Here is a 22,088-nt window from a genome sequence, read left to right as displayed (position 1 = left end):
GGCAAGTGACTGGTTCAGGCAGCTCTGTGATCCGAGAAACCATAAATATGAGAGGAAATCCCCAAATCAATATTCTGCCATATTTAAATCTTGATTTATCTCACCCTCCCAGATCTAAAATAAATGACACAAAACATCTGCCTTCTTGTCATCTTCCTGGAGAAAAGTACAGACTGCAAGACGTGACAACCGAATGCAAATAAAAATCCATTCTCTGTGAAAACCAATGGAAGAGCTTTGATTTTGGATGTCATAAACAGACCGCAGATGGGTAAATACTGAGGGGATTATTGGTTAATTTAAGCCACTTATGTAATTTAAATGCAATATTTGAATATTTATAGGCACTAAAGTGCAGTCAATATTCCGCGTGGATACCCTTGGGTCCAAAGCTCAAATCAAGTGAGCCGTCTTAAATGCAATAAAGATATCTCATAAACTGGAAAGTGAATCTGATCACGACCTGAACTTCACCTCACAGCTATTTTTGCACTTTGTTTAACTCAATAAAAGCAAAGTATAAAAATATATACTAAAAAGCTTGGTAGCTTTTGAAATAATCCACGCGTCTCGTGAAAATATAAAAGCTCCAAAAATGATCTCTGCATGTCTATAAATATTATATATATATATATACATACACAGACACAATACTTGCATTTGATATAGCGCTTTTCATGTCTTCTAGATCTCTCAAAACACTACACAGAATATACTGTGCAGTGAATTGGCTGTATATTGCGTGGGTGAAACGCAGCAGCCAATTGCGCACAGCAGAGTCCCGCAAACATTCCTGGATTGAGTGACCAAATTATTATTGGGATTTTTTTCTTGAGGGATTATTATCAGGCGTGTGAAGTAAGGAAACTTGCCCAGGGTTTCGCCTTGCCAGGAATCGAACCCAGGTCTCTCGTTTGCAAGTATTCTAACCAGGGAGGGGAGGGGAAGGGGGGTGACTGATGGCATGGTCGAAGAGGAGGGTTTTGAGGTGGGACTTGAAGGAGGCTATTATATTATTAATCACACACTGTATCAGAACAAGAAAATGAGTCACCTAATTTTTGCACTTTTATAACCTGAAGGGTTACTCACAACGCTGCACGATAACTCACTGGGGTCTAATTTGTGCTATTTCTTAATAAAGAATACACATCATGCAACAGGAGGCACATCATGAGGAAGCACTACTTCAACGTGATGTACTTTCAGAGTAAAGATCCCACGGGGTCGATCGAAATTTATTGCTAAGGAATCCCAATAAAGAAACATTTTTATCTGTTAGAAATGCAGTGGCCACTCATTGGGTTACACCTTAGCGATCCTGGTGCAAAATGTACCAAATAATGCCAGTATTAGTGCTAATCATTTCAAACACTAGATGGAGATCTGGTCTGTATTATTGTCAGCAGCATATGCGACTACGCTTTATTAGACCAGGAATATGTTGTCTTGAGGAAGTCATAATATATACAGTTTGATTAATTCTATTTGTGTCAAGATAATTGCATTCTTTATGAAAACAATCAAAAAGATATTTGGACCAAATATAAAGATTAAAATGTCAAACTGTAGCAAGCATATGAAATCATGTTTTTCCTCCTTTTTCTCCAGCCATTCATATTATTAATAAATTTGTCAACCAAAGGTTTTGTACTATTCCCTGAACTTACCTTTTCCTGAGCTCAGAGTCCAAAAGCACCTGCCTCTTCTTAGGAGGGGGTGGAGAATGCTCCCCTTTCGGTTTGATCTGAATCTGCTCCTTGGTGGTCACCATAGTTACTGTTTCCATCACTGTGGTCTGCGTTAGCGATGTCTGAGATGTGGTGACAAATTGTGAAACCTGAGGAAGTATTAAGATAAGAGGTCACAGACTGCTGGATTGACTTCAATAACGATTGTTTGAGGTCTCAAAAGAAAATAATGAACAACTGCTCCAGTCAGATCATGATCTGACCTTCACAACACAAGTGTCTGATTGTACCAAACAAGAATGTTTAATCCAATTTATCCTGTGGCTGAAGAGTGAGTGGAATACATCAATGCACACACAAAACTCAATGTGACTCTAAAATATAGATTTAATGTTGCACTCAGCAAGACATTTTCTTAACATAAAAGACAAATATAAAGCACAAAATGAGAATCATGAAATAACTCCTCGAACCAATCCAGCTCAGGGGTTCTAGAGGTTTGGAATTCCAACTGGTCTCATTCTTAAGGCTCAACTTAAAATTGTGCAGAATTTTGGAAAATCATTAAATTCAGTTTTAATGTTTAAAAAAATCATAAATTCAGTCTCATTTTGGATGTACTCCACAGTTCTTAACAAGAAAAGTGGACAAACCATTTCCAAATTACAGCTAACAAGGCAGGTGTAATTCCAGACTAGACTGATTAAAATTCCAGTCTATACACTGAATTTATATTCCAGCAATGCCATTTCATCCCAGAATAAATCCTGCACCTTTCTGATGCCTTCTGTTACTTGGAACCCTTCCCATCCATCTCCCTCCTGTACCTTGAATTTGCTGCTGGTAGTTTACAAGTTAACAATTCTTAAATTCTACTTTAATTCATCTTTGTTTTGTAGTTTCTTAATCGCATAATGCATCTTTCACAATAGAATTTACAATACAATTTACACTTATTGCACCTTTCACTTCAAAAGGTTGTCCCAAAGTGCTTGACAATTCTGGGCACTGTAGCCGAGAGTGAAAGCTGAGGGTGGGGAGGGGAATGATGACTGAAAATGCTGTCAAAGAAGTACGTTTTGAGATGTACCCTGAAAGAGGGGAGGGAGAGAGCAAAGAATTTTCACATTTTTATTTTGTTTAATCTCTTCATAAATTTTAATTGCTGGAGTCATGGCCTCCTCGTAAATACTTTTATTATAGTGAGAATACTCTCAGTCCTATAGTTAATGGCCTAAAAGGCCTTATTCATGCTTGTTGCTTTCACCATGTCCCTGGGGCTTTTTTTTATTAATAGTATAATACCAAAGCATCAGTATCATTCAAAATATCTCAAAGGAGTTAACTCAATAATTTGAAGGGTAATAATTATGGTTTTATAGGCAAATACGGCATTTGATATGCACCGGGAAATGTCCCACAAACAGCACTGACCAGATTTAATGAAGAGGGTAATATTGGTTGTTATTTGAAGAGCTTCCAGTTCTTTGAAATACTGCCATAGGATCTTTAACAACCTTTAACTGAACCACCAGAACAGGCAGATGAGACAAATCATTTGAAAGATGCCAATCTCCAACAATTCATCCTCTTCCAAAACTCTGCAGCTTAGCTTGGATTAGGAGCTTAATTCCGGGCCCAGAGACAAGCGCACTAGTCTAATATCTGAGCCAAAATTAATAAACAGGAACAAAAGTTGTATTAAACTTTATCTACTTACTACATTTCATATTCAGTGTAAACCTGATCCACCTATCTGCTATTTGACAGGAACTATCTGATAAATGTGATTGAATTTTTTGTGACATCTACTAATGTAGCACCTAAAGTTATGAATGGAACATTAAGAATGCCATGTGCTTTGCAACTTTTTTTATTTCCTCTGTGTAAAAAAAAGTAGTTAAATAAAGTAGTAATAACTGTACATCATTGCTTCAGGGGCCGTATATCTGTGACTTTCAAAAATGACATATATTCAGCTTTCCAAAAAGGTGCAATGTCAATCATAAAACATGATTAAAAGTATAATGGTGGTAAATGTTCAGTGTTTTATTGCACAAGGTTTACAATGAATCTCATCCTGTATTTTTTTAAATAATTTATCGATTAGTGAACTTTATGAATCACAAAAAAGCTGTCAAATTGAAAGCTGTGCCCCCTTATCCTTCAAGAGCAGTCGGAGAAGGACATCAAAACCACTTCCCTCCAACAGAGGTGTGATGTCACCACCTTCTGTAATTCATTAAAACATGTTATATTTGCCAAATGGGTTGCAGGTGATTTATTTCTTTGGAGAATTATGAGCAAAGGATGGTCATTTATCAAAATAAATTGATAATTTTACCACTGTCTGCATATGCAATTATGACCAGTTGGCAAAAACTGAGAATTCAGTTGATTAAAACTGCTCTTTCCAAGTGTTTTTTTGTTTTGCATTGTAAGTTGCATTCATTTGTGTCTTACCTTGAAAGTAATTCCCATATAAATGCCAATCATGCTATTAAGCAAAAACCTGTGTACTGCACAAAGAGACTAGATGTGTGAGACAAATAATAGATTCACTGCCAGCAGTGTTCTTGTGGTGAGCCCAGATATTGGGTGACAGAAAACTATTCACAGGCAAGCCTGTCCCTGTTCACAATGCAGACCTTCAAGGAGGCATCAGTACTGACTCACTATTGATGCCCCATTTCCTATGTTGCATTTATAGGACAGGAGTATGTTCCTCCAATAATAATCCCTCCAAAAACCAAAAAAAACAATAATAAAATTAGTCATTTTCAATCTACGACTGTTTGTGGGACATTGCTGTGTGCAATTGGCTGCCGCGTTCGCCCACAAATATACAGTCAATTCACTTTACAGTTTGTTCTGTGAAGCGCTTTGGGACGTCCTTCCGACGTGAAATGCAAGGACTATTATTATTATTATTATTATTATATGTAGTAAGCTATTCAGCCTATTGAGCCTGCTTCACCATTTTATTAGTTCTTTCCATCTCTTTATCTTTCTTAATCTTTTTTCCCCACCTTGTCCCTGTACTCCTTCACAATGTTTACTTTGGGACATGACATGTCACGCGACTGCCCAGATGGGGAAGACGGACAAGATGGACCATTTTAGATGGATATCTTCTTTCGTCCAGCAAATTCTTATGTTCTTTACTTCCTACTATACCTCCCTCTTTAAACACCTCAATTGATTCTGTATCTTGGTCTCTACGGGGACAATGGTTCCAGAAGGAGCAGGTTGCAATTGAGGACAGAGAGCATTGAACTGGGAAATCACATCTTTCAATTAAACTTGTTACAAAATGGTGTGTAACCTCATTGTGGCAATTTTACTCCTCTTTCGTAATAACAGCAGATTATTATACACTAATGATGTAAGGGAATCTGAAGCTGCAATCTCAACTCAAATCTAAAAAGCAAAGCTCAGATGATTGACTACCAACCATTGTGTGAAATTCAAGATAATTTTATAATAGTAAATAATAACCTGGCATTTGGTGTAGTGTATTTGTAGGCAAATGTGTCAGTTCAATTGTACACTGCAAAGTCCTACAAACAGCCATGAAACAAATGATCTTTTTTTTATTTGGGGGAATTGCTGGCCAGGGCACAGAGAGAAACTCCCTTCTCTTTTCGAATAGTGCCATGGGATCTTTAACATCCACCTGAACAGGTAGAAGGGACCTGGGATTAACATCTCATGCGAACGATGGCACCGTTGAAAATGCAACTCCCCTCCCCCCCTCCAAGATTGCATTGGAGTTTCATCTTAGACTATGTGAGTTCAAGTCCTGATGTGGGACTATCCCACGTCAGGACTTGAACTCACACAGTCTAAGATGAAGGGACTATCATTGATCGGGATTTCTTGTAAATATTAAGTGGAGTTAATGGAGTTTATTTCATGTTTTTTGTTCTGACTGGAAACGGGTGCCATGGAGGGCAATGATAGCAAAGAAGGTCCACACAATGGATGAATAATGTCCCACAAATACCTATGAAGCAATATTAAGTGGTGATCAGCAGCCAATTACTGTTAAATAACAGCTGTTTTCTTTCAATGTTTGTTCTTGCTCATGGATTAACTCTTCATAGCAGGTTCATAGATAGCAAATTTCAAATGGAAAGCTTTGTTGCTGTTACCGACAACTAAAGCAAGTTGCAAATTAAAATCAAACAGAATTCCCAGCAGCAATATAAGGTCAAGGTTTCTCATTGCCACATGAGTTCCATTGAGCTCCCTCATGCGTCGTTCTGTGAGGGGAATAATTAATTTGCTGTTTGTATCCTTCATTCAAAACACAAGACTAATCATGAGTAAGAAATTATACCCAGGTGTAATCAAATCCATTTAATTCAACTGAGCTACTCTTAGGATAATTTTTCTTAAGAGTCATATGTATGTCTGGTTTTCTCAACTGGCTTCAACAACAGTAATAATAATAAATAATCCTTATAAAACTATTACAGCGCCATATGTCTCAAAGTGCTTCATAGAATTTACTGTAGAATGTAGTGACTGTCTGTTTTTGTAGGTGATTATCAATGATGTGATCATCATCATCATCAGTAGTTATCATAGTTAAGGCCCAGCAGGACGGAATGGTACAGACTGTTGACAACCTACCATCTTGGAGTTGTTCTCGAGTCTCTGTACAAGATTATCCCAGCGCTGGGCAAATTCCTCAAGCCTCGCCTGTAATTTCTGAGCTACAATCTTATTTTGCAATGCTGTCAGCAGATCTTGGCTGAGCGAACACAGCCTGTCCATGACTTGTCGTTTCATCTCCAAGTCTCCTTTCAGAATCTGTTGAAGCAGCAGAGATGTAATGAAGCAGGACCATCAGAGATACCAATCACACCACTCATAATATACTCCGTGCCTCCAGGAAATCAAGCAATAATTAAACTTTCATGAAAAATTTGTTGCATATGAATAGGAGGTAAGTCATATTTTCTTTCAGTGGTATCCTTAGAGCAAAGGGTATGAACAGATCTGCAAAAAACAGTTTTGTTCAAGCTCAACTTAATCCAGTTTGCAGTTTCTCGATTAAAAACAAAAAAATGGAAATCGCATCCAGCTAAGCAGCTTCTGAAGGAGGAAAAATAAGCTGCAGTTTCAGTTACCACATCCAGTCCTATCTAAAAAACACATTAATCTATATTCTCTGTCAGAAGCCAATGTGTTTTATTTCAGATTTCCAGCATTTTTCATTTTTTGTTCTTTGTACAATTGATGGGACTCCTGTCTCAGATATAAAACAGCTCGCAAAAGTTTGTGTGTAGAGTAGAACATTGTTGGAAAAATGTGGACCAAATCAATTCTGACAGGTTTCCCGTTGTTCTCAATCACATTCTGTATTAGTAAATCTCTGAGTCGCAAAAGTTTGTGTGTAGAGTAGAACATTGTTGGAAAAATGTGGACCAAATCAATTCTGATAGGTTTCCCGTTGTTCTCAATCACATTCTGTATTAGTAAATCTCTGAGTTTCCCTTAATACCCCTTATGAATAAAGAATACCTATCTGATATGAAGTTGTAATAGAAGCCAAAAAGGTCTGTTAAACTGCAGATTCCTGCTAGCAGTTGCGTTCAAATATTGTTTGGTGAATGTGTAAGATATCACTACAGATCGTTTCAGGGAACATGCTCAGAATTAGCCTACATAATGATTTTGTCTGGTAGGTCACTGCTTTAATCATATATTAGATTTAATGATTTACATGTGCCCTCTCACAATTTGATGCTTCCTGGAACATTCCTTTGAAGATCTGGCAGGATTTACAAAATGCATGACCTTGGTCAATTGAAAAATACCAGAGGCAATTCCTGTAGCCAAAGACAGGCTCAGCCTTTCTGCAACGTATGCAAATTCTAAAGCGCCAAATCAGTATAAATTTAATTTTTAAAAATCATGGAAGAGACAAAATATTTAATCATTTCCTGAAACTCTTGCGTGGAAGCATAATGTGCACAACGTGACTGACTGTTCAGAGTGCATTGATAGATGCAGAGTTAAAGCAATGCAGACAAACAGGGAGAAAAAAGTACAAGGTCAGTGGGATGGTGGTGGGGGGCAAAGCTAGGTGTGGCAAAGGATGAATGGGTTAACTAAATGGACAACACAATGCCTCTTTAAGAAAGCAATCACATTTTTGCAGTTCTCAAGGTACAGTGGAATCCACAGGAGTCTAAGATTGATTGTCAGCGGACTCCAGCCATTCACAAGCGGCTGGAGTTGGGCTGTCAATCAGTGAGGGGGTGGAGAAACAGGGAAGAACCAGGGAGAGAATAGCACAATTGATGGACAGCTGGAGGTGCTTATAAATGGCTGGATGAATGAATTCATTAACCAGAGAGATGCAACGTAGCCTCTTTCACTTAGTACTGAAGAACAATCCCAATTATACAACCACAAGTCCTGTGGCTCAGTGGTTAGAGCACTCGCCTTGCAAGCGAGAGGACCTAGGTTCGATTCTCAGGCAGGGCGAAACGTTGGTTCAAGTTTCCTTACTCCACATGCTTCTGTTCACCTATAGTAAGTAGGAACCCGGTTGTTAGTCAATTGACGGATCACTTTTCAGGGGTAATAATCCCTTCAAATATCAATCAATCAATCAATCAACAAATGTGGTCACTCAATCCATAACTTTGTGGGTCACTGCTGCACACAATTGGCTGCCGGTTTTATCCACAGTCAATTCACTTTACAATACATTCTGGGAAGCGCTTTGAGACATGTCGAAGATGTGATAAGGCACTGTATCAAATGCAAGGATTATTATTATGATTCTCAAGTGGCTGAAGGCTGTCAATCACCTCAGCGCTATCGCTAATTGGTTCCCTTCCAGTCCAATAGGAATGTCAACGGGAGGGAGGAAGTGCTGCTCCTTTGCTGGGCGGGAAAGTACTGAACTGTATTTTACAGCCAAACAAAGTAAATGTATTTTACTGAATCCTGTGAGAGTAATTTTACTTTAACTGGTAAGTTATATGGCTTCAAATGAAACAACATTATTGCATATTACTATACAGCATCCCTGCTGGGCGTGAATGGCATTTCGGCTAAACTCGGACACCTCTTAAGTCAACTAAAATATCCATCCCAAATGCTTCCGTCTTAACCGGCTTCTACTGTACTTCACAGGTAATTTATTTTGTGGGGGGTGGGGCAGCCTGGGTCTGACACATGCAGAAACCCATCACCATGCTTAAGAATATCCAAACCAAGCTGAGATTTCCATGCATCCCACTTATACAGGAAAATCCCAGAGATAGATTGTTGGAATGGTATGCACACTTTCCCTGGAGGGGCGCATCCTGCTTACCTAATTCTTGAGAGTATTAGGTGCAGGTTGGCAAGAGTCAAAGCTTGGGGATCACAGAGTGTGCGTTGGGGTACTGCTGGAGTCAACCAGCTAAGACCGCATAGCTTACTAGTGATATTACTGTCCAGCAAGCTTTCCCGATGCTTAACCTGCTAGCATGAGCCAGGCTGGCTGTGTTGTCGTCAACAGTGTCCTGGAATACTGCAGACCCACCTGGTTCAGGAACTGGCTGACCGAGACCGCCACAGAGGGCTGACTCAATTTCAACATTCCATTGCCAGGCATATCACCTTGGAGCCAGTTCAGCTCCAAGGAGACACTGCTTATCTTCCTCCCTCACCCCACCAAGGAGGATATCACAGGCAATTATTGTCAAGTTTTGAGCCATGAGGGCAATGAGCAATTAAACAGGAGGACATTTGTTGGTCAAGACATCAGGAGAAATTCCCTTCTCTATCTAAATAGTGTCATGGGATCTTCACCTGAACAGACAGATAGGGCCTCAATTTACATTCTCATCTGCAAAAGGGAATTTCTGATAATGCAGCACTCCCCCATTATTGAACTGGAATGTCAGCCTAAGGCAGGAGCTTAAGTACCAATGTGAGGCTTAAACTTAATAAATAGTTGACCCAGAAGTGACATTATTGAACTGATGGGTGTCCAAAAACATCCGCTAAAAAATAATTTAGTAACAAAGGGTTTTCTAATTTATGTCTCTGGCAGTTTTAGAGGATCGCTGGCTGAAACAACTATTAGAAGATAATAAAATAATAATTGCATTTGATATAATCAAAATGTCTCAAAGAACTTCATTGTTGTCAAGTGAAATAACTGCATTTGGTGGCAAACATGGTATCTATTTTGTACACAGCAATGGATCATTCACAGTGACGTGAATGATCTATTTATCTGGAGGTCAGGAAACTGAGGGAAACTCCCTTCTCTATTTAAATAAGTTGTGTGGCACCATCTCCTGGTGGCATGGAATGAGAATAGATTATGTTATACAGGGGGTGCAACATGGGGAAGTAAAAGCACTGAATGAAAATTAAATGTTCCAAAAGCCTGCAGACAAAATGCAGCTGAGAAACTATTGGGAGAGAAATGTGAAAAGTAATGTGATGCACTAGACTGGATGAGGACATGAAAATGGTAATCAATAACATACGGTTCTAACAAACAGAGTCATTAATATTCATTACATGCTAATCTTCTTTGATCACATTAGTGAAAAAGTCTTGTGAAAAATCTCTCAACACCTACTGTACTCACCACTAACTTCCGCAGATTAGCCAGCACCTCATTTTGATCCTTGAAGCCAGTTGTCTGAATTTTGTTAACAGATTTCTCCTTCTCCATTAGCCATGCATCAAAGAGGCACTAAACAAACAGGTAAGAATGTTATTAAATAGGGCTCTGATTTTACATTGAGAAGGTCACAATGAATCTTCAGTTTTTGATCCCTTTCTTCAATGGGTGGATCAATTCCTTCTGGCAAATAAGAAAGAAGATAATGAAGGCAGTAATTCTTTGGAGATCTGTTGAGCTGCTGGAAACAGATACAATACTTGTCACTATGTAATTGCAACTACAAGTGTGGAGTCAATACCATGTCGCGAAACATTACACAAATGGGTCTTTCAACATCGAGCTCCCAGTTTTAGTTAGGCCAGCAAGCACTGAGTGGATATGAGGCCTTGCCCATATTGGAGGAAATTCCACATTATGTGAGACCACTTTTGTGCACCTCTTAGTGGCTAATTAGGATCACAGAGATTTCCTTGACCATTATAAATATTACATCTTGTTTGGCATTGCTACCTTATACATTACAATTCTCCCAAGATATCCAGGAGGATGGAGAGTCGCTTGGCCCAGCTCCCAAGTTATAGTAAACCGACCAACCAACCTAATATTCTCACTGTGAATGTTAGGATACTCCCACCTCCACAGGGGTTTCTGCTTTCTTAGAATTTGCTGTCACTCTAAACTTTGCCTTATTCTGATCAGCAAATATGCATGTGCAAAGAGTACTCACCCAGGCATGAGGGTGCAAGAGCAGGGACAGGGTGAATGATGGTTTTAATAGCACAGGGAAGGAAACCAGTCTCACAGGCTTTTTTTTAAAATGATGATACAACAGATTTTCTTGAACATTGATAGTATCAGCACAAATGATAACAGGCTTCAAATATATTTGAGCACTGAGAAAGGGATTTAAAGCTAAGACTCAGTGAAGGGAGTCAGAGAGTCAAGAGAAGATGTCACCCAGTGGCAAGCACAAGGTAGGCTAGGGCACAGGAACAGGAAGAAGTAGCCTGTCGAATAATATTCAGTCTTATTATTAGATCATCAGAGATCTTTTAATTGCATTAGCCAGCTTTTTTCTCCATATGTCTTACTTCTACCTCTCTATTACTATCACTGTACCCAAACCTCCTCAGATTATAGTGGCATTTATTCCCATCTTGAAAGCAGTGCTTCAAAGTGAGACTCTTCCAGTCACAAAGAAAAATATATTCTCTTTCAAGTCTTTCATGATATTTATTTCTGTAAATCTTCCTCCACTGGTTTGATTACCAGACACTCTTAGACTGTGCATCAACCAAACCACCATCCAGAATGGTAGGCCTGCAGGACAGGATAGGAACTCATGCAAAATATGGATTCATGTTTTCATGAGAGCAAATCTGTCACCCTCAAAACAGCATTAAATGCTTTACTGGCCAAGCAGAAGAAAACCATTCCCAGGTGACTGAACACAGCAAGTGCCAGAGTAAATCTCCTGCCATCATAAATATTTTACATTGGAGATACGGTATTCGGCTTTTTTTTAAAAAAAACTTTTTTTTCGACATCAGTTTATAGTTGTTATTCATACAGAAAGGAAAATTACCTCACTTAATAAAATTGTCCAGTAAAAAATCAGATTTATGACATAGAGACTGCATTTGTTTTACAGATTAATTATTATTAATCCTGCATATAATCCTGCATACAATATATACAGTATATGATATATAATATATAATGAATCCTGCATATAATAATAATTATAATTAATCCCTGATCGTGCAGCTGAATGTGGACAAGATGGAAGCCATATTCCTTGGCTTCCGTCAATGTCTTTGCTCCTGCGGATCTGAACTCCTCAACCTCCCTGGGCTCTTCCTCAGACTCACCGAAACAGTGCGCAATCTAGGCATCCGGTTCGACCCCCAGTTGTCCTTCCTTCCCCACATCCGGTCCCTGACCAGGACCGCCTTCTTCCACCTCCGCCACATTGCCCGCCTCTGACCGTACCTTACCCCCAAATGCAGCCGAAACCCTCGTGCATGCATTTGTCACCTCCCCCCTGGCTTACTCAAACACACTCCTCGCCAGTTTCACCAGCTCCACTATTCAAAAAATCCAGCTAATTCAGAACTTTGTTGCCCGCAAACTGATTCAGACCAAACTGGTACCCACATCTCACCAGTTCTGGTCAGGCTCCCCATCACCAAACGGATCGACCTCAAGATCCTCACACTTGTGTTCAAATCTCTGGCACTCCCTACCACTCCAACCTCCTCACTCCCTAATCTACAACCCGGCACCTCCGCTCGACTAGCACCAGCCTCCTGCTCGCCAATCACACCCTCCACCCCACCATCGGAGGTTTGCGCTTTCAGCCACTACACCCCAAATTCTGGAACACTCTCCCTCAATCCCTCCGCCTTGCCCCCTCTCTCCCCTTTTTCAAGTGCCACCTGAAAACCTTCCTCTTTGACCATGCTTACAGTCCGCTCCCCCCAGCTCGGAGTCAGGCTCCATCACTGTTAAGCGCTCTGAGACACTACTCTGCGTTGAGGGTGCTATATAAATGCAAATTGTTGTTGTTGATCATCTGGCTTCACACTGTTAAAACAATGCTCTTGGTAAATGGCATTAAACTCAATAACTGTGAGGGAAGTGAGAGCAGAATTGAACTCAATTTCTAATGTTAATATCATTGCTGCTTTTCAAAGTCTCTTTTCACCAAGATAACCCAATTTGATCCTGAACCAGCAAAGAACCATGGCTGATCCTTGCTCATGCTAAGTTATAGCGCCCAGTGCCAAGCCCCATTTTTCTTACATTACTACCAAATGGTTGTCTTGAACGAAGTCTGCAGATCTGATTGGGAGAAGCATTTGAAGCTGTGAGTTACCTGCTCCTCAGTGAAGAACTGCCACTTGAGAAGAAGCTCTTGCAGGAGGATCCAGCGATCTTCTGTCCACTTGCAGATAGCTGCCCACCTTTCTCCAAGAATCTGCAACACAAACACATCTGGCTTTGTAGGCTTTGTAGTTTAAAAGATCAGTAATAATGTATAAATCTAGCAATTTTTCTCTTCTGCCCTAGAAATTCCACAATGAATAAAATGTTGTGACCTATTCAGAGGGCTTTTAAAAAATATATATATATATATTGACACTGGAGGTAGTTTACCAAGTGGAACAGTCACTGCCAAATATGAAAAACAAGGAAAGGTAAAAATGATGGGAAAGGTTGCATTGCTTATCAAAGTTCATTCCACCAAACCGGAAAAATGTTGATTACAGCTCAAAACAAAACTTGGATTAAGAAAAATTAATCTGTAAAAACAAACCCTAAACAACCTGTGAATTAACATAATCCCATCCGTTCTGACGAAGGGTTGTATACCCAAAACGTTGACTCACTTTCCTTTCTCCATAGATGCTGCCTGACCTGCTGAGTTTTCTCAGCTCTCTCTGTTTTTGTTTCAGAATTGGAGTGTGGAGTCCTGTAGCTTAGTGGTTAGAGCACTCGCTTTGCAAGTGAGAGACCTGAGTTCAATTCCTGGCAGAGGGCGAAACCTTGGGCAAGTTTCCTTACTCCACACACCTAATAATCCCTCCAAAACCAAAAACAATATTATCCTACAATATTATCCTGAAAATGCTGACTCACGTCATCGGGCACTTCTCCCAATTTTCTATTCTTAACTTGTCAGTCTACAATAAGAATGTGTCAAGGAGAAACAAATGAGAAGAAAGAACTCAGGCTGATTTTACTGCTGCCCAGCTCAGAGGTGCTAAAACTGCCCTAATAGTACCCTATTCAATGTTCCAGCGAAGATCAGCTAACTCAGGAAAGAGTGAAGAGTGGAACCTTTATGGAAGTTTTATGGTCCAGTTAGTCTCTTAGCAATGATTAATACAGTAGAATTCTGTTATAACATGGTTCATTAAAACACAGGTTTACTTATAGTATGGATTTTTTGGAATTGGACTTTTTTCATGTTGACAGGAATTGTTTTCGTGAGATTTTGATTCTCCAGCAAGAAATTGTTGGTGGCCACAACAGCATTAGAGCAAGTTCTGTTATACCAGGGTTATAGGGTTGTCCTGTACATTATAATTCAACCTGGAGCAATACTTTAATGTTCCCTTCATCGGTAATCTGTACTTTATTGGGCTTGACGCAGCCTACAATTGTAACAGCTTAATTAAGGGAAGACCAATGCATTCATATAAACTCCATCTCCCCTGATACTCATCAGAATTTATGGACTCAAATGACAGTGACTGAGGATGAGCTTTAAATGGAAACATAAAACAAAAATTTACAGCTTTTGCCCTTTCATTTTCAGTGAATTTTTTTTAGTTTAAAATAATACTTTCTGAGAAATACTCAAACAAGTCACTTACAAAATGTTTTGACTACTTCTGACTTGATACTCCTTTGGTGAGGTAATGGGGTTTAACAACAAGCAAAGTTCTTCTCGCACAAATTAAGTGTCATACACCAGTTAAAGAACAGACTTCACATTGATTTAAATGAAAATAAAAGTGAAACAATGTAAAACTTTCATTCCATTTTACTGGATCGATATACACCAAGACCTGAATACTGGCTCATATGGAATGAGAAGGTAATATTGCATGGCTTACCTTTACCCAAACTGTAATATTACTTCAGTCAGTTGAAGCCAGCTTTATAAAAATAGTACAGTAAAAAGTGTGATGGCCACACTAATTAAGACACCCTCCCGACATGAAAGGGGCTATACAAATATAATTTTGTTGTTGTTGTAGTAATTAGGACCGGCCTCATTGTGAATATGAAAACAGTGAGGAAATGATGCACCTTTGTGTGTAAGTCTCTCTCACCATCAATGCATTTTTCTTTCTCTCTTCATTCTCTCTCTCTCTCTCTCTAATCCCATACCTACCTACCTTTAAGTGGAGTCCTGTAGCTCAGTGGTTAGAGCACTCTCTTTGCAAGTGAGAGACCTGAGTTCAATTCCAGGCAGAGGGCGAAACCTTGGGCAAGTTTCCTTACTCCACACAGAGCCTAATAATAATTCCTCCAAAACCCAAAACAATAATAAATTGGTCATTTTCAATCTACGACTGTTTGTGGGACATTGCTGTGCGCAATTGGCTGCCGCGTTCGCCCACAAATATACAGTCAATTCACTTTACAGTGTGTTCTGTGAAGCGCTTTGGGACGTCCTCCCGACGTGAAAAGCGCTATATCAAAAATGCAAGGATTATTACCTGAATCACGTCTCTCCACCTTGGACTGCTGTTTCAAGCTTGAAAAAACAGGTAACTGGGCATGCATGAGCGTACCTTAAGATGCTTCACGATATCGCAAACCAACTTCACTTCCACATCGAAAGAAGACATGCAAATTGTCATTCGATATTTGATTGCCCACATGAATTCAGCTGCATTTAAAAGTTTCCAGCAGCATAGCTAAGCATTCATTTCAAATAAAATTGGTTATTCACTGTATGGCCATTTATTGGACATTACTGTGCACAAATTGGCTGTTGAGTTTGCATACAACTCCAGTCACTGCACTTTAAGAGTATATACTGTGAAGCGCTTCGAGACATCCTCTTGACATGAAATTATAATAATAATTATTATTAATATTATTACTATTATTATAAGCAGACGGCCTTAGACATTGAAGTTTTTTCCAGTCAGTGCTTCTTTCAGTCTTGACACTGGTAACAAACAAAATTCAATGTTCCAGCTCTTGTACTTGATTACACTTCCTTGCCCCACATTTCCCTATTAGTGTGAAAATATCACTAATGTGGAGTCAGGCTAAGAAGCATGCATATTTTCAGTCTCCTGCGCTGCAAGGGGTAGATTCAAAATAAACGTCCCAAGGTAAAGAAAAAAGTAAACTTTGACACTGAAGACATTACCCTGACAGCAGAGTAAAGCTGTTGAGCCAATTGAGTTCAATGCGGGTGCTATAACATTCTCTGCAGGGCTGAAAACACTGAAGAACTGAAATAATTCCTTCTTTATGGTAAATGTTTAATAAGTCTTGTCAATCACACATCACTGAGTAATATCTACAGTGGAACGAGAGCTGATTAAAATATACAGTTATAATCCAATGTAAAGACTGCTCAACCATGCACTGTGTCCAGGAATAGGTAGTTCAACCTTACCCATTTTGAAGTCTATTTTAGGTGTAACATTTTTATTCTTGGCCATTAGGAATGATAAGCATGAGATGAGAATCCCAATGTGAATTAGGGCCCCTTGCTAAGCCAATTAATCTCTTATATTTATAGCCTCGTGCAAATATTTCACCTCAGGAGTTTTATCAGCATAATATTTGCTTAATTTCTGAAGTTGGGACTTAGGCCAGTAACATTCACTGACTTCCCCTATAAAACATGGGTTTAGATGAGAAAATAATTTCACTAAGACACGAAAATATTTTCACTTGAGGTAAAACAATAAACAAGACTTCACTCAACAGTCTCCAAATGTAGAGATCCTGTCTTAAAATATGCTTGGCTGCTGATCAGTGCTCCTTGTGATGATAATGCTGTGTTGACATGAACCATCTGAATAGGGAAAACACAAGCTACTGGTTCATTTTATTATTTTGTATATACATGTGAAAGGATATGGGAATGAGCAGGGAATTAGGATTTGTGCAGTTAATTTAGTTTCAATGGAGAAGGAAATGCCACCAAAAACTCAATAGGCCAACTGACCTCCTCTTATGCAGTAATTAGACATTTCAACGTCACTAGACCCAAATAATGCAACAAGGCAGCTGTATATAACATATTCACTTTTGTTTTTCAAAAAGAATCAATTACCTACAAAATCACTTATATGGGAACTGATGGTGGCAAGGATGGTAGGAGCAAATACAAATCCTGGCCTCAAGTCCAAACTAATCCAACTGTGCTTGGTTCATTTAAGCTGTTTATAATCAAGCCAACCAAGTGCTGTTCCCTTGGCCTCAGTGCAGAACATGTGTAACACTTGACTTAATATGTGTGGGAGGGGATAATGGGATTTGGTAACTATACAGTTTATCATTCTAAAGCATTGGGAAGTTTCAAATATTTGTCGAGCTATTGTTTCGGGCTTTGCGTTGAGACCATGCATGTCATTTTTAAGCCAGACAAGATGATTAACATCATTGCCTTGCTTTCACCAAGCATATCTCCACAGAGCCAATATGCCAAAAAAAACGCCACCCCCCCCCCCGCAAACTACCACACACACACTTAGCTAGATCTTTCCCCTAGCTCACACAATGTATAGTTTTAAGGCACATTGCCCATTTCATGAACTTCAGCAGTGTAAGGCTAAATTACCCCACTGGGATTTAAACCTAGAATTTTCTAAATCCTAAATTTCTAACATCACTTGACATGAAGACATTTGACGCTGTATAATTTCTATAATTGGATGATTTTTAATGCTCATGGGCCAACCTTCCTGACTGTTTATCCTTCCTCAGTTGCTGGATCTAAGGTTGGCGACAATAGGATTGAAAAAAAATACTTTAACAAGAAAAAGCTGAGAAAAACACCTTGGGATATAAAGTGCATCTACTTCAGAGAAGCCTATCTCACCAACTCACAGCTCTTTTCTGAGATCGCCTCAGAACAGTGTCCCTACAGTGCAGTACAGACATACATTGTGTCCCAGTCCTTTATCCCAATGTTCACACCATTTGTGCTGCAGTTTTCCCATTCAACAGCTATTATAATCCCATTCTCTATAGAGGTGCAAAACCATAATTACTTTTATTGTTGGCCACTAACAATATTTTGATTAAGCACTTTCACATCAGGAGGACATCTCAAAGCGCTTCACAGAATTTACTATAGTGACTGTATCTTTTGTAGGTGAACATGGCACCCAATTTCCCCACAGCAATATCCCACAAACAACCATGAAGTGAATGACTAATTTTATCTGGAGGATTGTTGGTCAGGACACCGGAAGAAACTTTTAGGATTTTCCTATATGTGTAAAGTCCGATAAGCAGAGAAAAAACATTTGAGTTTTGATATGCCATTCTTGAAGCCTTGCAGTGACCAACTCTGTCTCTGAACCAATCATCTACAATTCTTACCTGAAGCTCTTCCTCCAGAGCAACTGTAGCACTCTCTCCATTGCTCTCATCCACCACGACCACCATATGAGTCAGAGAGTTGACCCGGACCTGCTCCTGTTCCAGGTCTTCCTGAAGAACCTAAAGAGGAATAAAAGGAATGTGTTCATTTCACTGAAACTTTTATCCAAACTGTTATAGCAAGGACACTATTTTTGTTTTAGTTTCTCTATGCTTGGGTGGTTATGAGGGCGAGACATTTTTACCCGATTGTGGGATATGTGTTAGATGCAATTACTTGATTCTAGCCCAAAAATCTGTCCCCAACATAAACCCAGTTTATTTTATCATCCCAAGGCTGAACATCAGATTTGGCAGCAGAAAGCCTTGGATTTGAATTGCACTGCGTCCACTAAGCCCTTCACATTTTGAGATGGATAAAACGTCTAAAAATATCCTCCCAAGTTCGATGCAGAAGGTACTGAGCCATTGTTACTCTTATCTGATTTCATTCTCCCCTGTTTGCTCTCTGAGTGGATGTTAATTAAAATAACCCTTGTATCTGACATAGCGCCTATAACATTGACAACATCTCAAAGAGCTTTACAAAGTTTGTGTAAAGTACAGTGACTGCGTATTTTGTAGGCGAATGCAGCAACCAATTTGAGCAGAACAATGTCCTACAACCAGTCCTGAAATGAACAGCCAATTTTATCGGGGACAATGTTGACTGGGGAAAAACTTTTTTTTAATAACTCCACGGGGGTCTGTAATGTCACCACCTGAACAGGAATCGGATTAACACACATGTAGAGCAGCCTCGCCAGTCTGACACTGCAGCACTCCCTCAGTGCTGCTGTATCTGTGTGTCAGCCTAGACTGCAAGCTCACATGGGGCTTGAATCCACAACCTACCGACTCAGAGGCAAAATTACTAACAACTGAACCGGGCGAATTAATAATTTAAAGACTTTTATTTTCATGGCAAATCCACCAGGAATTAAAATGGAACGAGATGTTTCAAGTAATTTTACTTAAATACCCACAGGAAAAATATATTTATTCCTTCTGCCTGGAAAGGCGCTCAGATAAAGATAATATTTAGCAAACTGCATAAACTAGGTCACTGCTGCATAAAAAAAGTCATACGGCAGATTGTGATGATCAATTAGATCAGTCTTAGTGTTACAAAAACCCTTTTTAGGTCACTAAATGTTCACTATTCATCCTGGTGGATAACGTAGAAACATGCCTCAGGTCTCATGCAAAATTCTACAGTAACATCATCTTGTATTACTGCTAATACTATGAAAATACCAACTGTTTCACAAAGGTTACCCAGAGTACACAATTGGTGTTATACATTGTAGGTTGTTAACAGTTCAGGCATTTAGAAATAAAATGTCTCCGATTTTGGTTTCAAAAAACAAAAAATTAAAGCAATTATTCAAAAATCACCTGAAGATTCACAATACTATTTCCTGCTTCACAGTGGCCTGTGATTTAATAGAGGATATTTCATCATCAGATAAACTTCGGCTATCGAAAATGTTATTTTGTAAGCTGCAAACTCCACTTCCTCAGGAAAATTGCATAGAAAATACAAAGTCACTGCAAATTACAGTGCATCTTGTAAACCGTTTTGGTACACAATGTTAATGTGAAAGGCACTATACCAAATGTAAGGGTTATTATTATTAAGCTGCAGACTCACTTTATGCTCCTCCACTTGTTGTTTTAATGCCTCCAGGTCTGGTCCGAGGGGCTGTGCCTCCATTTGGTGAATTCTGACCTCCGTTCTTGTTAACCACTCAGCTAAATGCTTCAGCTGTTGCTGTTGAAGGTCCATTAGCACTTCATGTAACCTGGAAACAAGGTGACAAATATTTGCTACTAGATTAGAAGAAAGCACAGAACAGCGGAACAGGCATAGCAAACTTCCACAGCCAAGTAAAGCCCAACCTAATACTGATTTTACCCTCATTGCTGTTTGTAGGTCATTGTTGTGGTCAACTTGACTCCACCATTTAACTACAAAACACACAGTCACAACGCCTTACACAAATCCCTGTGAAGCGCTTTAAGATATTCTCCCAATGGGAAAGGCACTATATCAAATATAAGATTATTATTCTCCATTTTAACTCCTGGAAGAAGTACTTTATAGATGCTCAGTGAACCCCTGAGATAATCAAACCAGCATTCCAGAATCAATGCCAATTTTCTGCTATTTTACCCTCACCTGTCCACAGAAAACATTCTTTTCTCCACCCCTCATTTCCCCCCAACCATCTAAAGCAACAACTCATTGGTCCCATGGCATATTTGCTTAATTCTATCTGAAGCTCTCTCTCTATACCTACATGGTTTGTTCAATTGATTTATAGCTAATGGTACAAGTCTTCAGAAGTGGCTTCCTCTCAAGTGGGCTTTAACTGCCAGCAACTTGAATCTCAGATAAATCATACAGAATACCAAGAGAATCTCATCAACTTCGCTCATAAGTCTTGACATCACACTATTTGTTATGCAGCATGTTCATGTTAACAAAAATAAAGCTGGCATCCAGGTTAACTATTTTAGAAATAGGACTTCAGCTCTGCTTTGTCAAACCTTGTAGGTCTTGTAGTTTTAAGTCAGACCTGAGGTTGCAATCCTAACTTCTAGCAGAAGAAATACTGCCACGACCTAATTTTAAACAGAAAAGCAGAGTCCCAAAGCCCCAACTGGCTTTTCATCAATCAGATATCCATCAATAAGATCAAACAGATTTGTGTTTTGTGCTGGTCCCCCATTGGTAGGTTAGAGAATAAAAAATAGTTAATTCACCACCTTTTTCCTGCAACAGAAGATTCCATTTGTGTTTGATTTCACACAATTATCATTACACACTGAAGAGACACAATGCAAAGACAAGGGATACATCTTTAGCATTCTGTGGATCACCTCTGTATAATTTATGCTGTGGATGAGTAACAGGGCAGAGTTGCCACCTTCCAATTCTACTTGATCAAAAATAATAAGGAAAAATGTTTGAGAAATGGTGTCACTTCTCTTAGCTTAGCAAAGGGAAGGTAGCTGTCATCCAGATTCTCAGTGAAGACCAGTTAGTAGCAGTTGCAGCACAATCTGATATTATCTCTAATACAGAGGTCAGACAGCATTTGACAAATTCACACTCACATATTGCACTTCAAGGTCCTCTCGCTGTCAAATCAGATTACTGTACGAGAAGTGATAAAGATAGGCTGGAGCAAAACTATCATTCGAGCCCCTGATATTTCAAATCATGTTACTTTGTTTTTTTTCTATAAAGGACTCTGAGTGAACAATTGACCTTTTTTTCAAAAAAGGAAATCAAATTTGTGCCTGTGCCTCAATCTCCTTCATTCTTAGATTGTGTATGTGTGGTAGCGTACGTGGGACATATTATCACAGCTTTAAAAAAAGCCATGATGGCTCTGCATTTTTTTTGTTTTGTTTATGTCATAACACCGAGGATCACCAGTGAAGCAGGACCTGATTTATTTTTCAAAAGCAGTAAATGGAGGGAAGAAGAGAGGTAGTTTACCAGAGACTAGCTCCACAATGCATTTTTCCCACTGCATCCACAAGATGCCAAGTACACTTCAATACAAATCTATCATAATAATAATAATCCTTGCATTTGATAT

General features: G+C 39.2%; 1 protein-coding gene across 1 annotated transcript in view; it reads right to left on the bottom strand.

Annotated features, from left to right (window-relative positions):
* LOC103186406 (dystrophin-like) overlaps positions 1–22,088 on the bottom strand; it is a 775,626-nt gene that overhangs the window by 532,531 nt on the left and 221,007 nt on the right. The window contains 6 exon segments of the mRNA XM_042334068.1: positions 1,671–1,840; positions 6,330–6,509; positions 10,306–10,413; positions 13,223–13,324; positions 18,436–18,555; positions 20,129–20,279. Coding sequence (XP_042190002.1) covers positions 1,671–1,840; positions 6,330–6,509; positions 10,306–10,413; positions 13,223–13,324; positions 18,436–18,555; positions 20,129–20,279 — 831 coding nt within the window.

The sequence above is a fragment of the Callorhinchus milii genome, unplaced genomic scaffold, assembly GCF_018977255.1.
Source record: "Callorhinchus milii isolate IMCB2004 unplaced genomic scaffold, IMCB_Cmil_1.0 Scaffold4, whole genome shotgun sequence".
Lineage (NCBI taxonomy): Eukaryota > Metazoa > Chordata > Chondrichthyes > Chimaeriformes > Callorhinchidae > Callorhinchus > Callorhinchus milii.
Note: the sequence above shows the minus strand (reverse complement) of the source record. Positions and strands in the feature narration are given on the sequence as shown.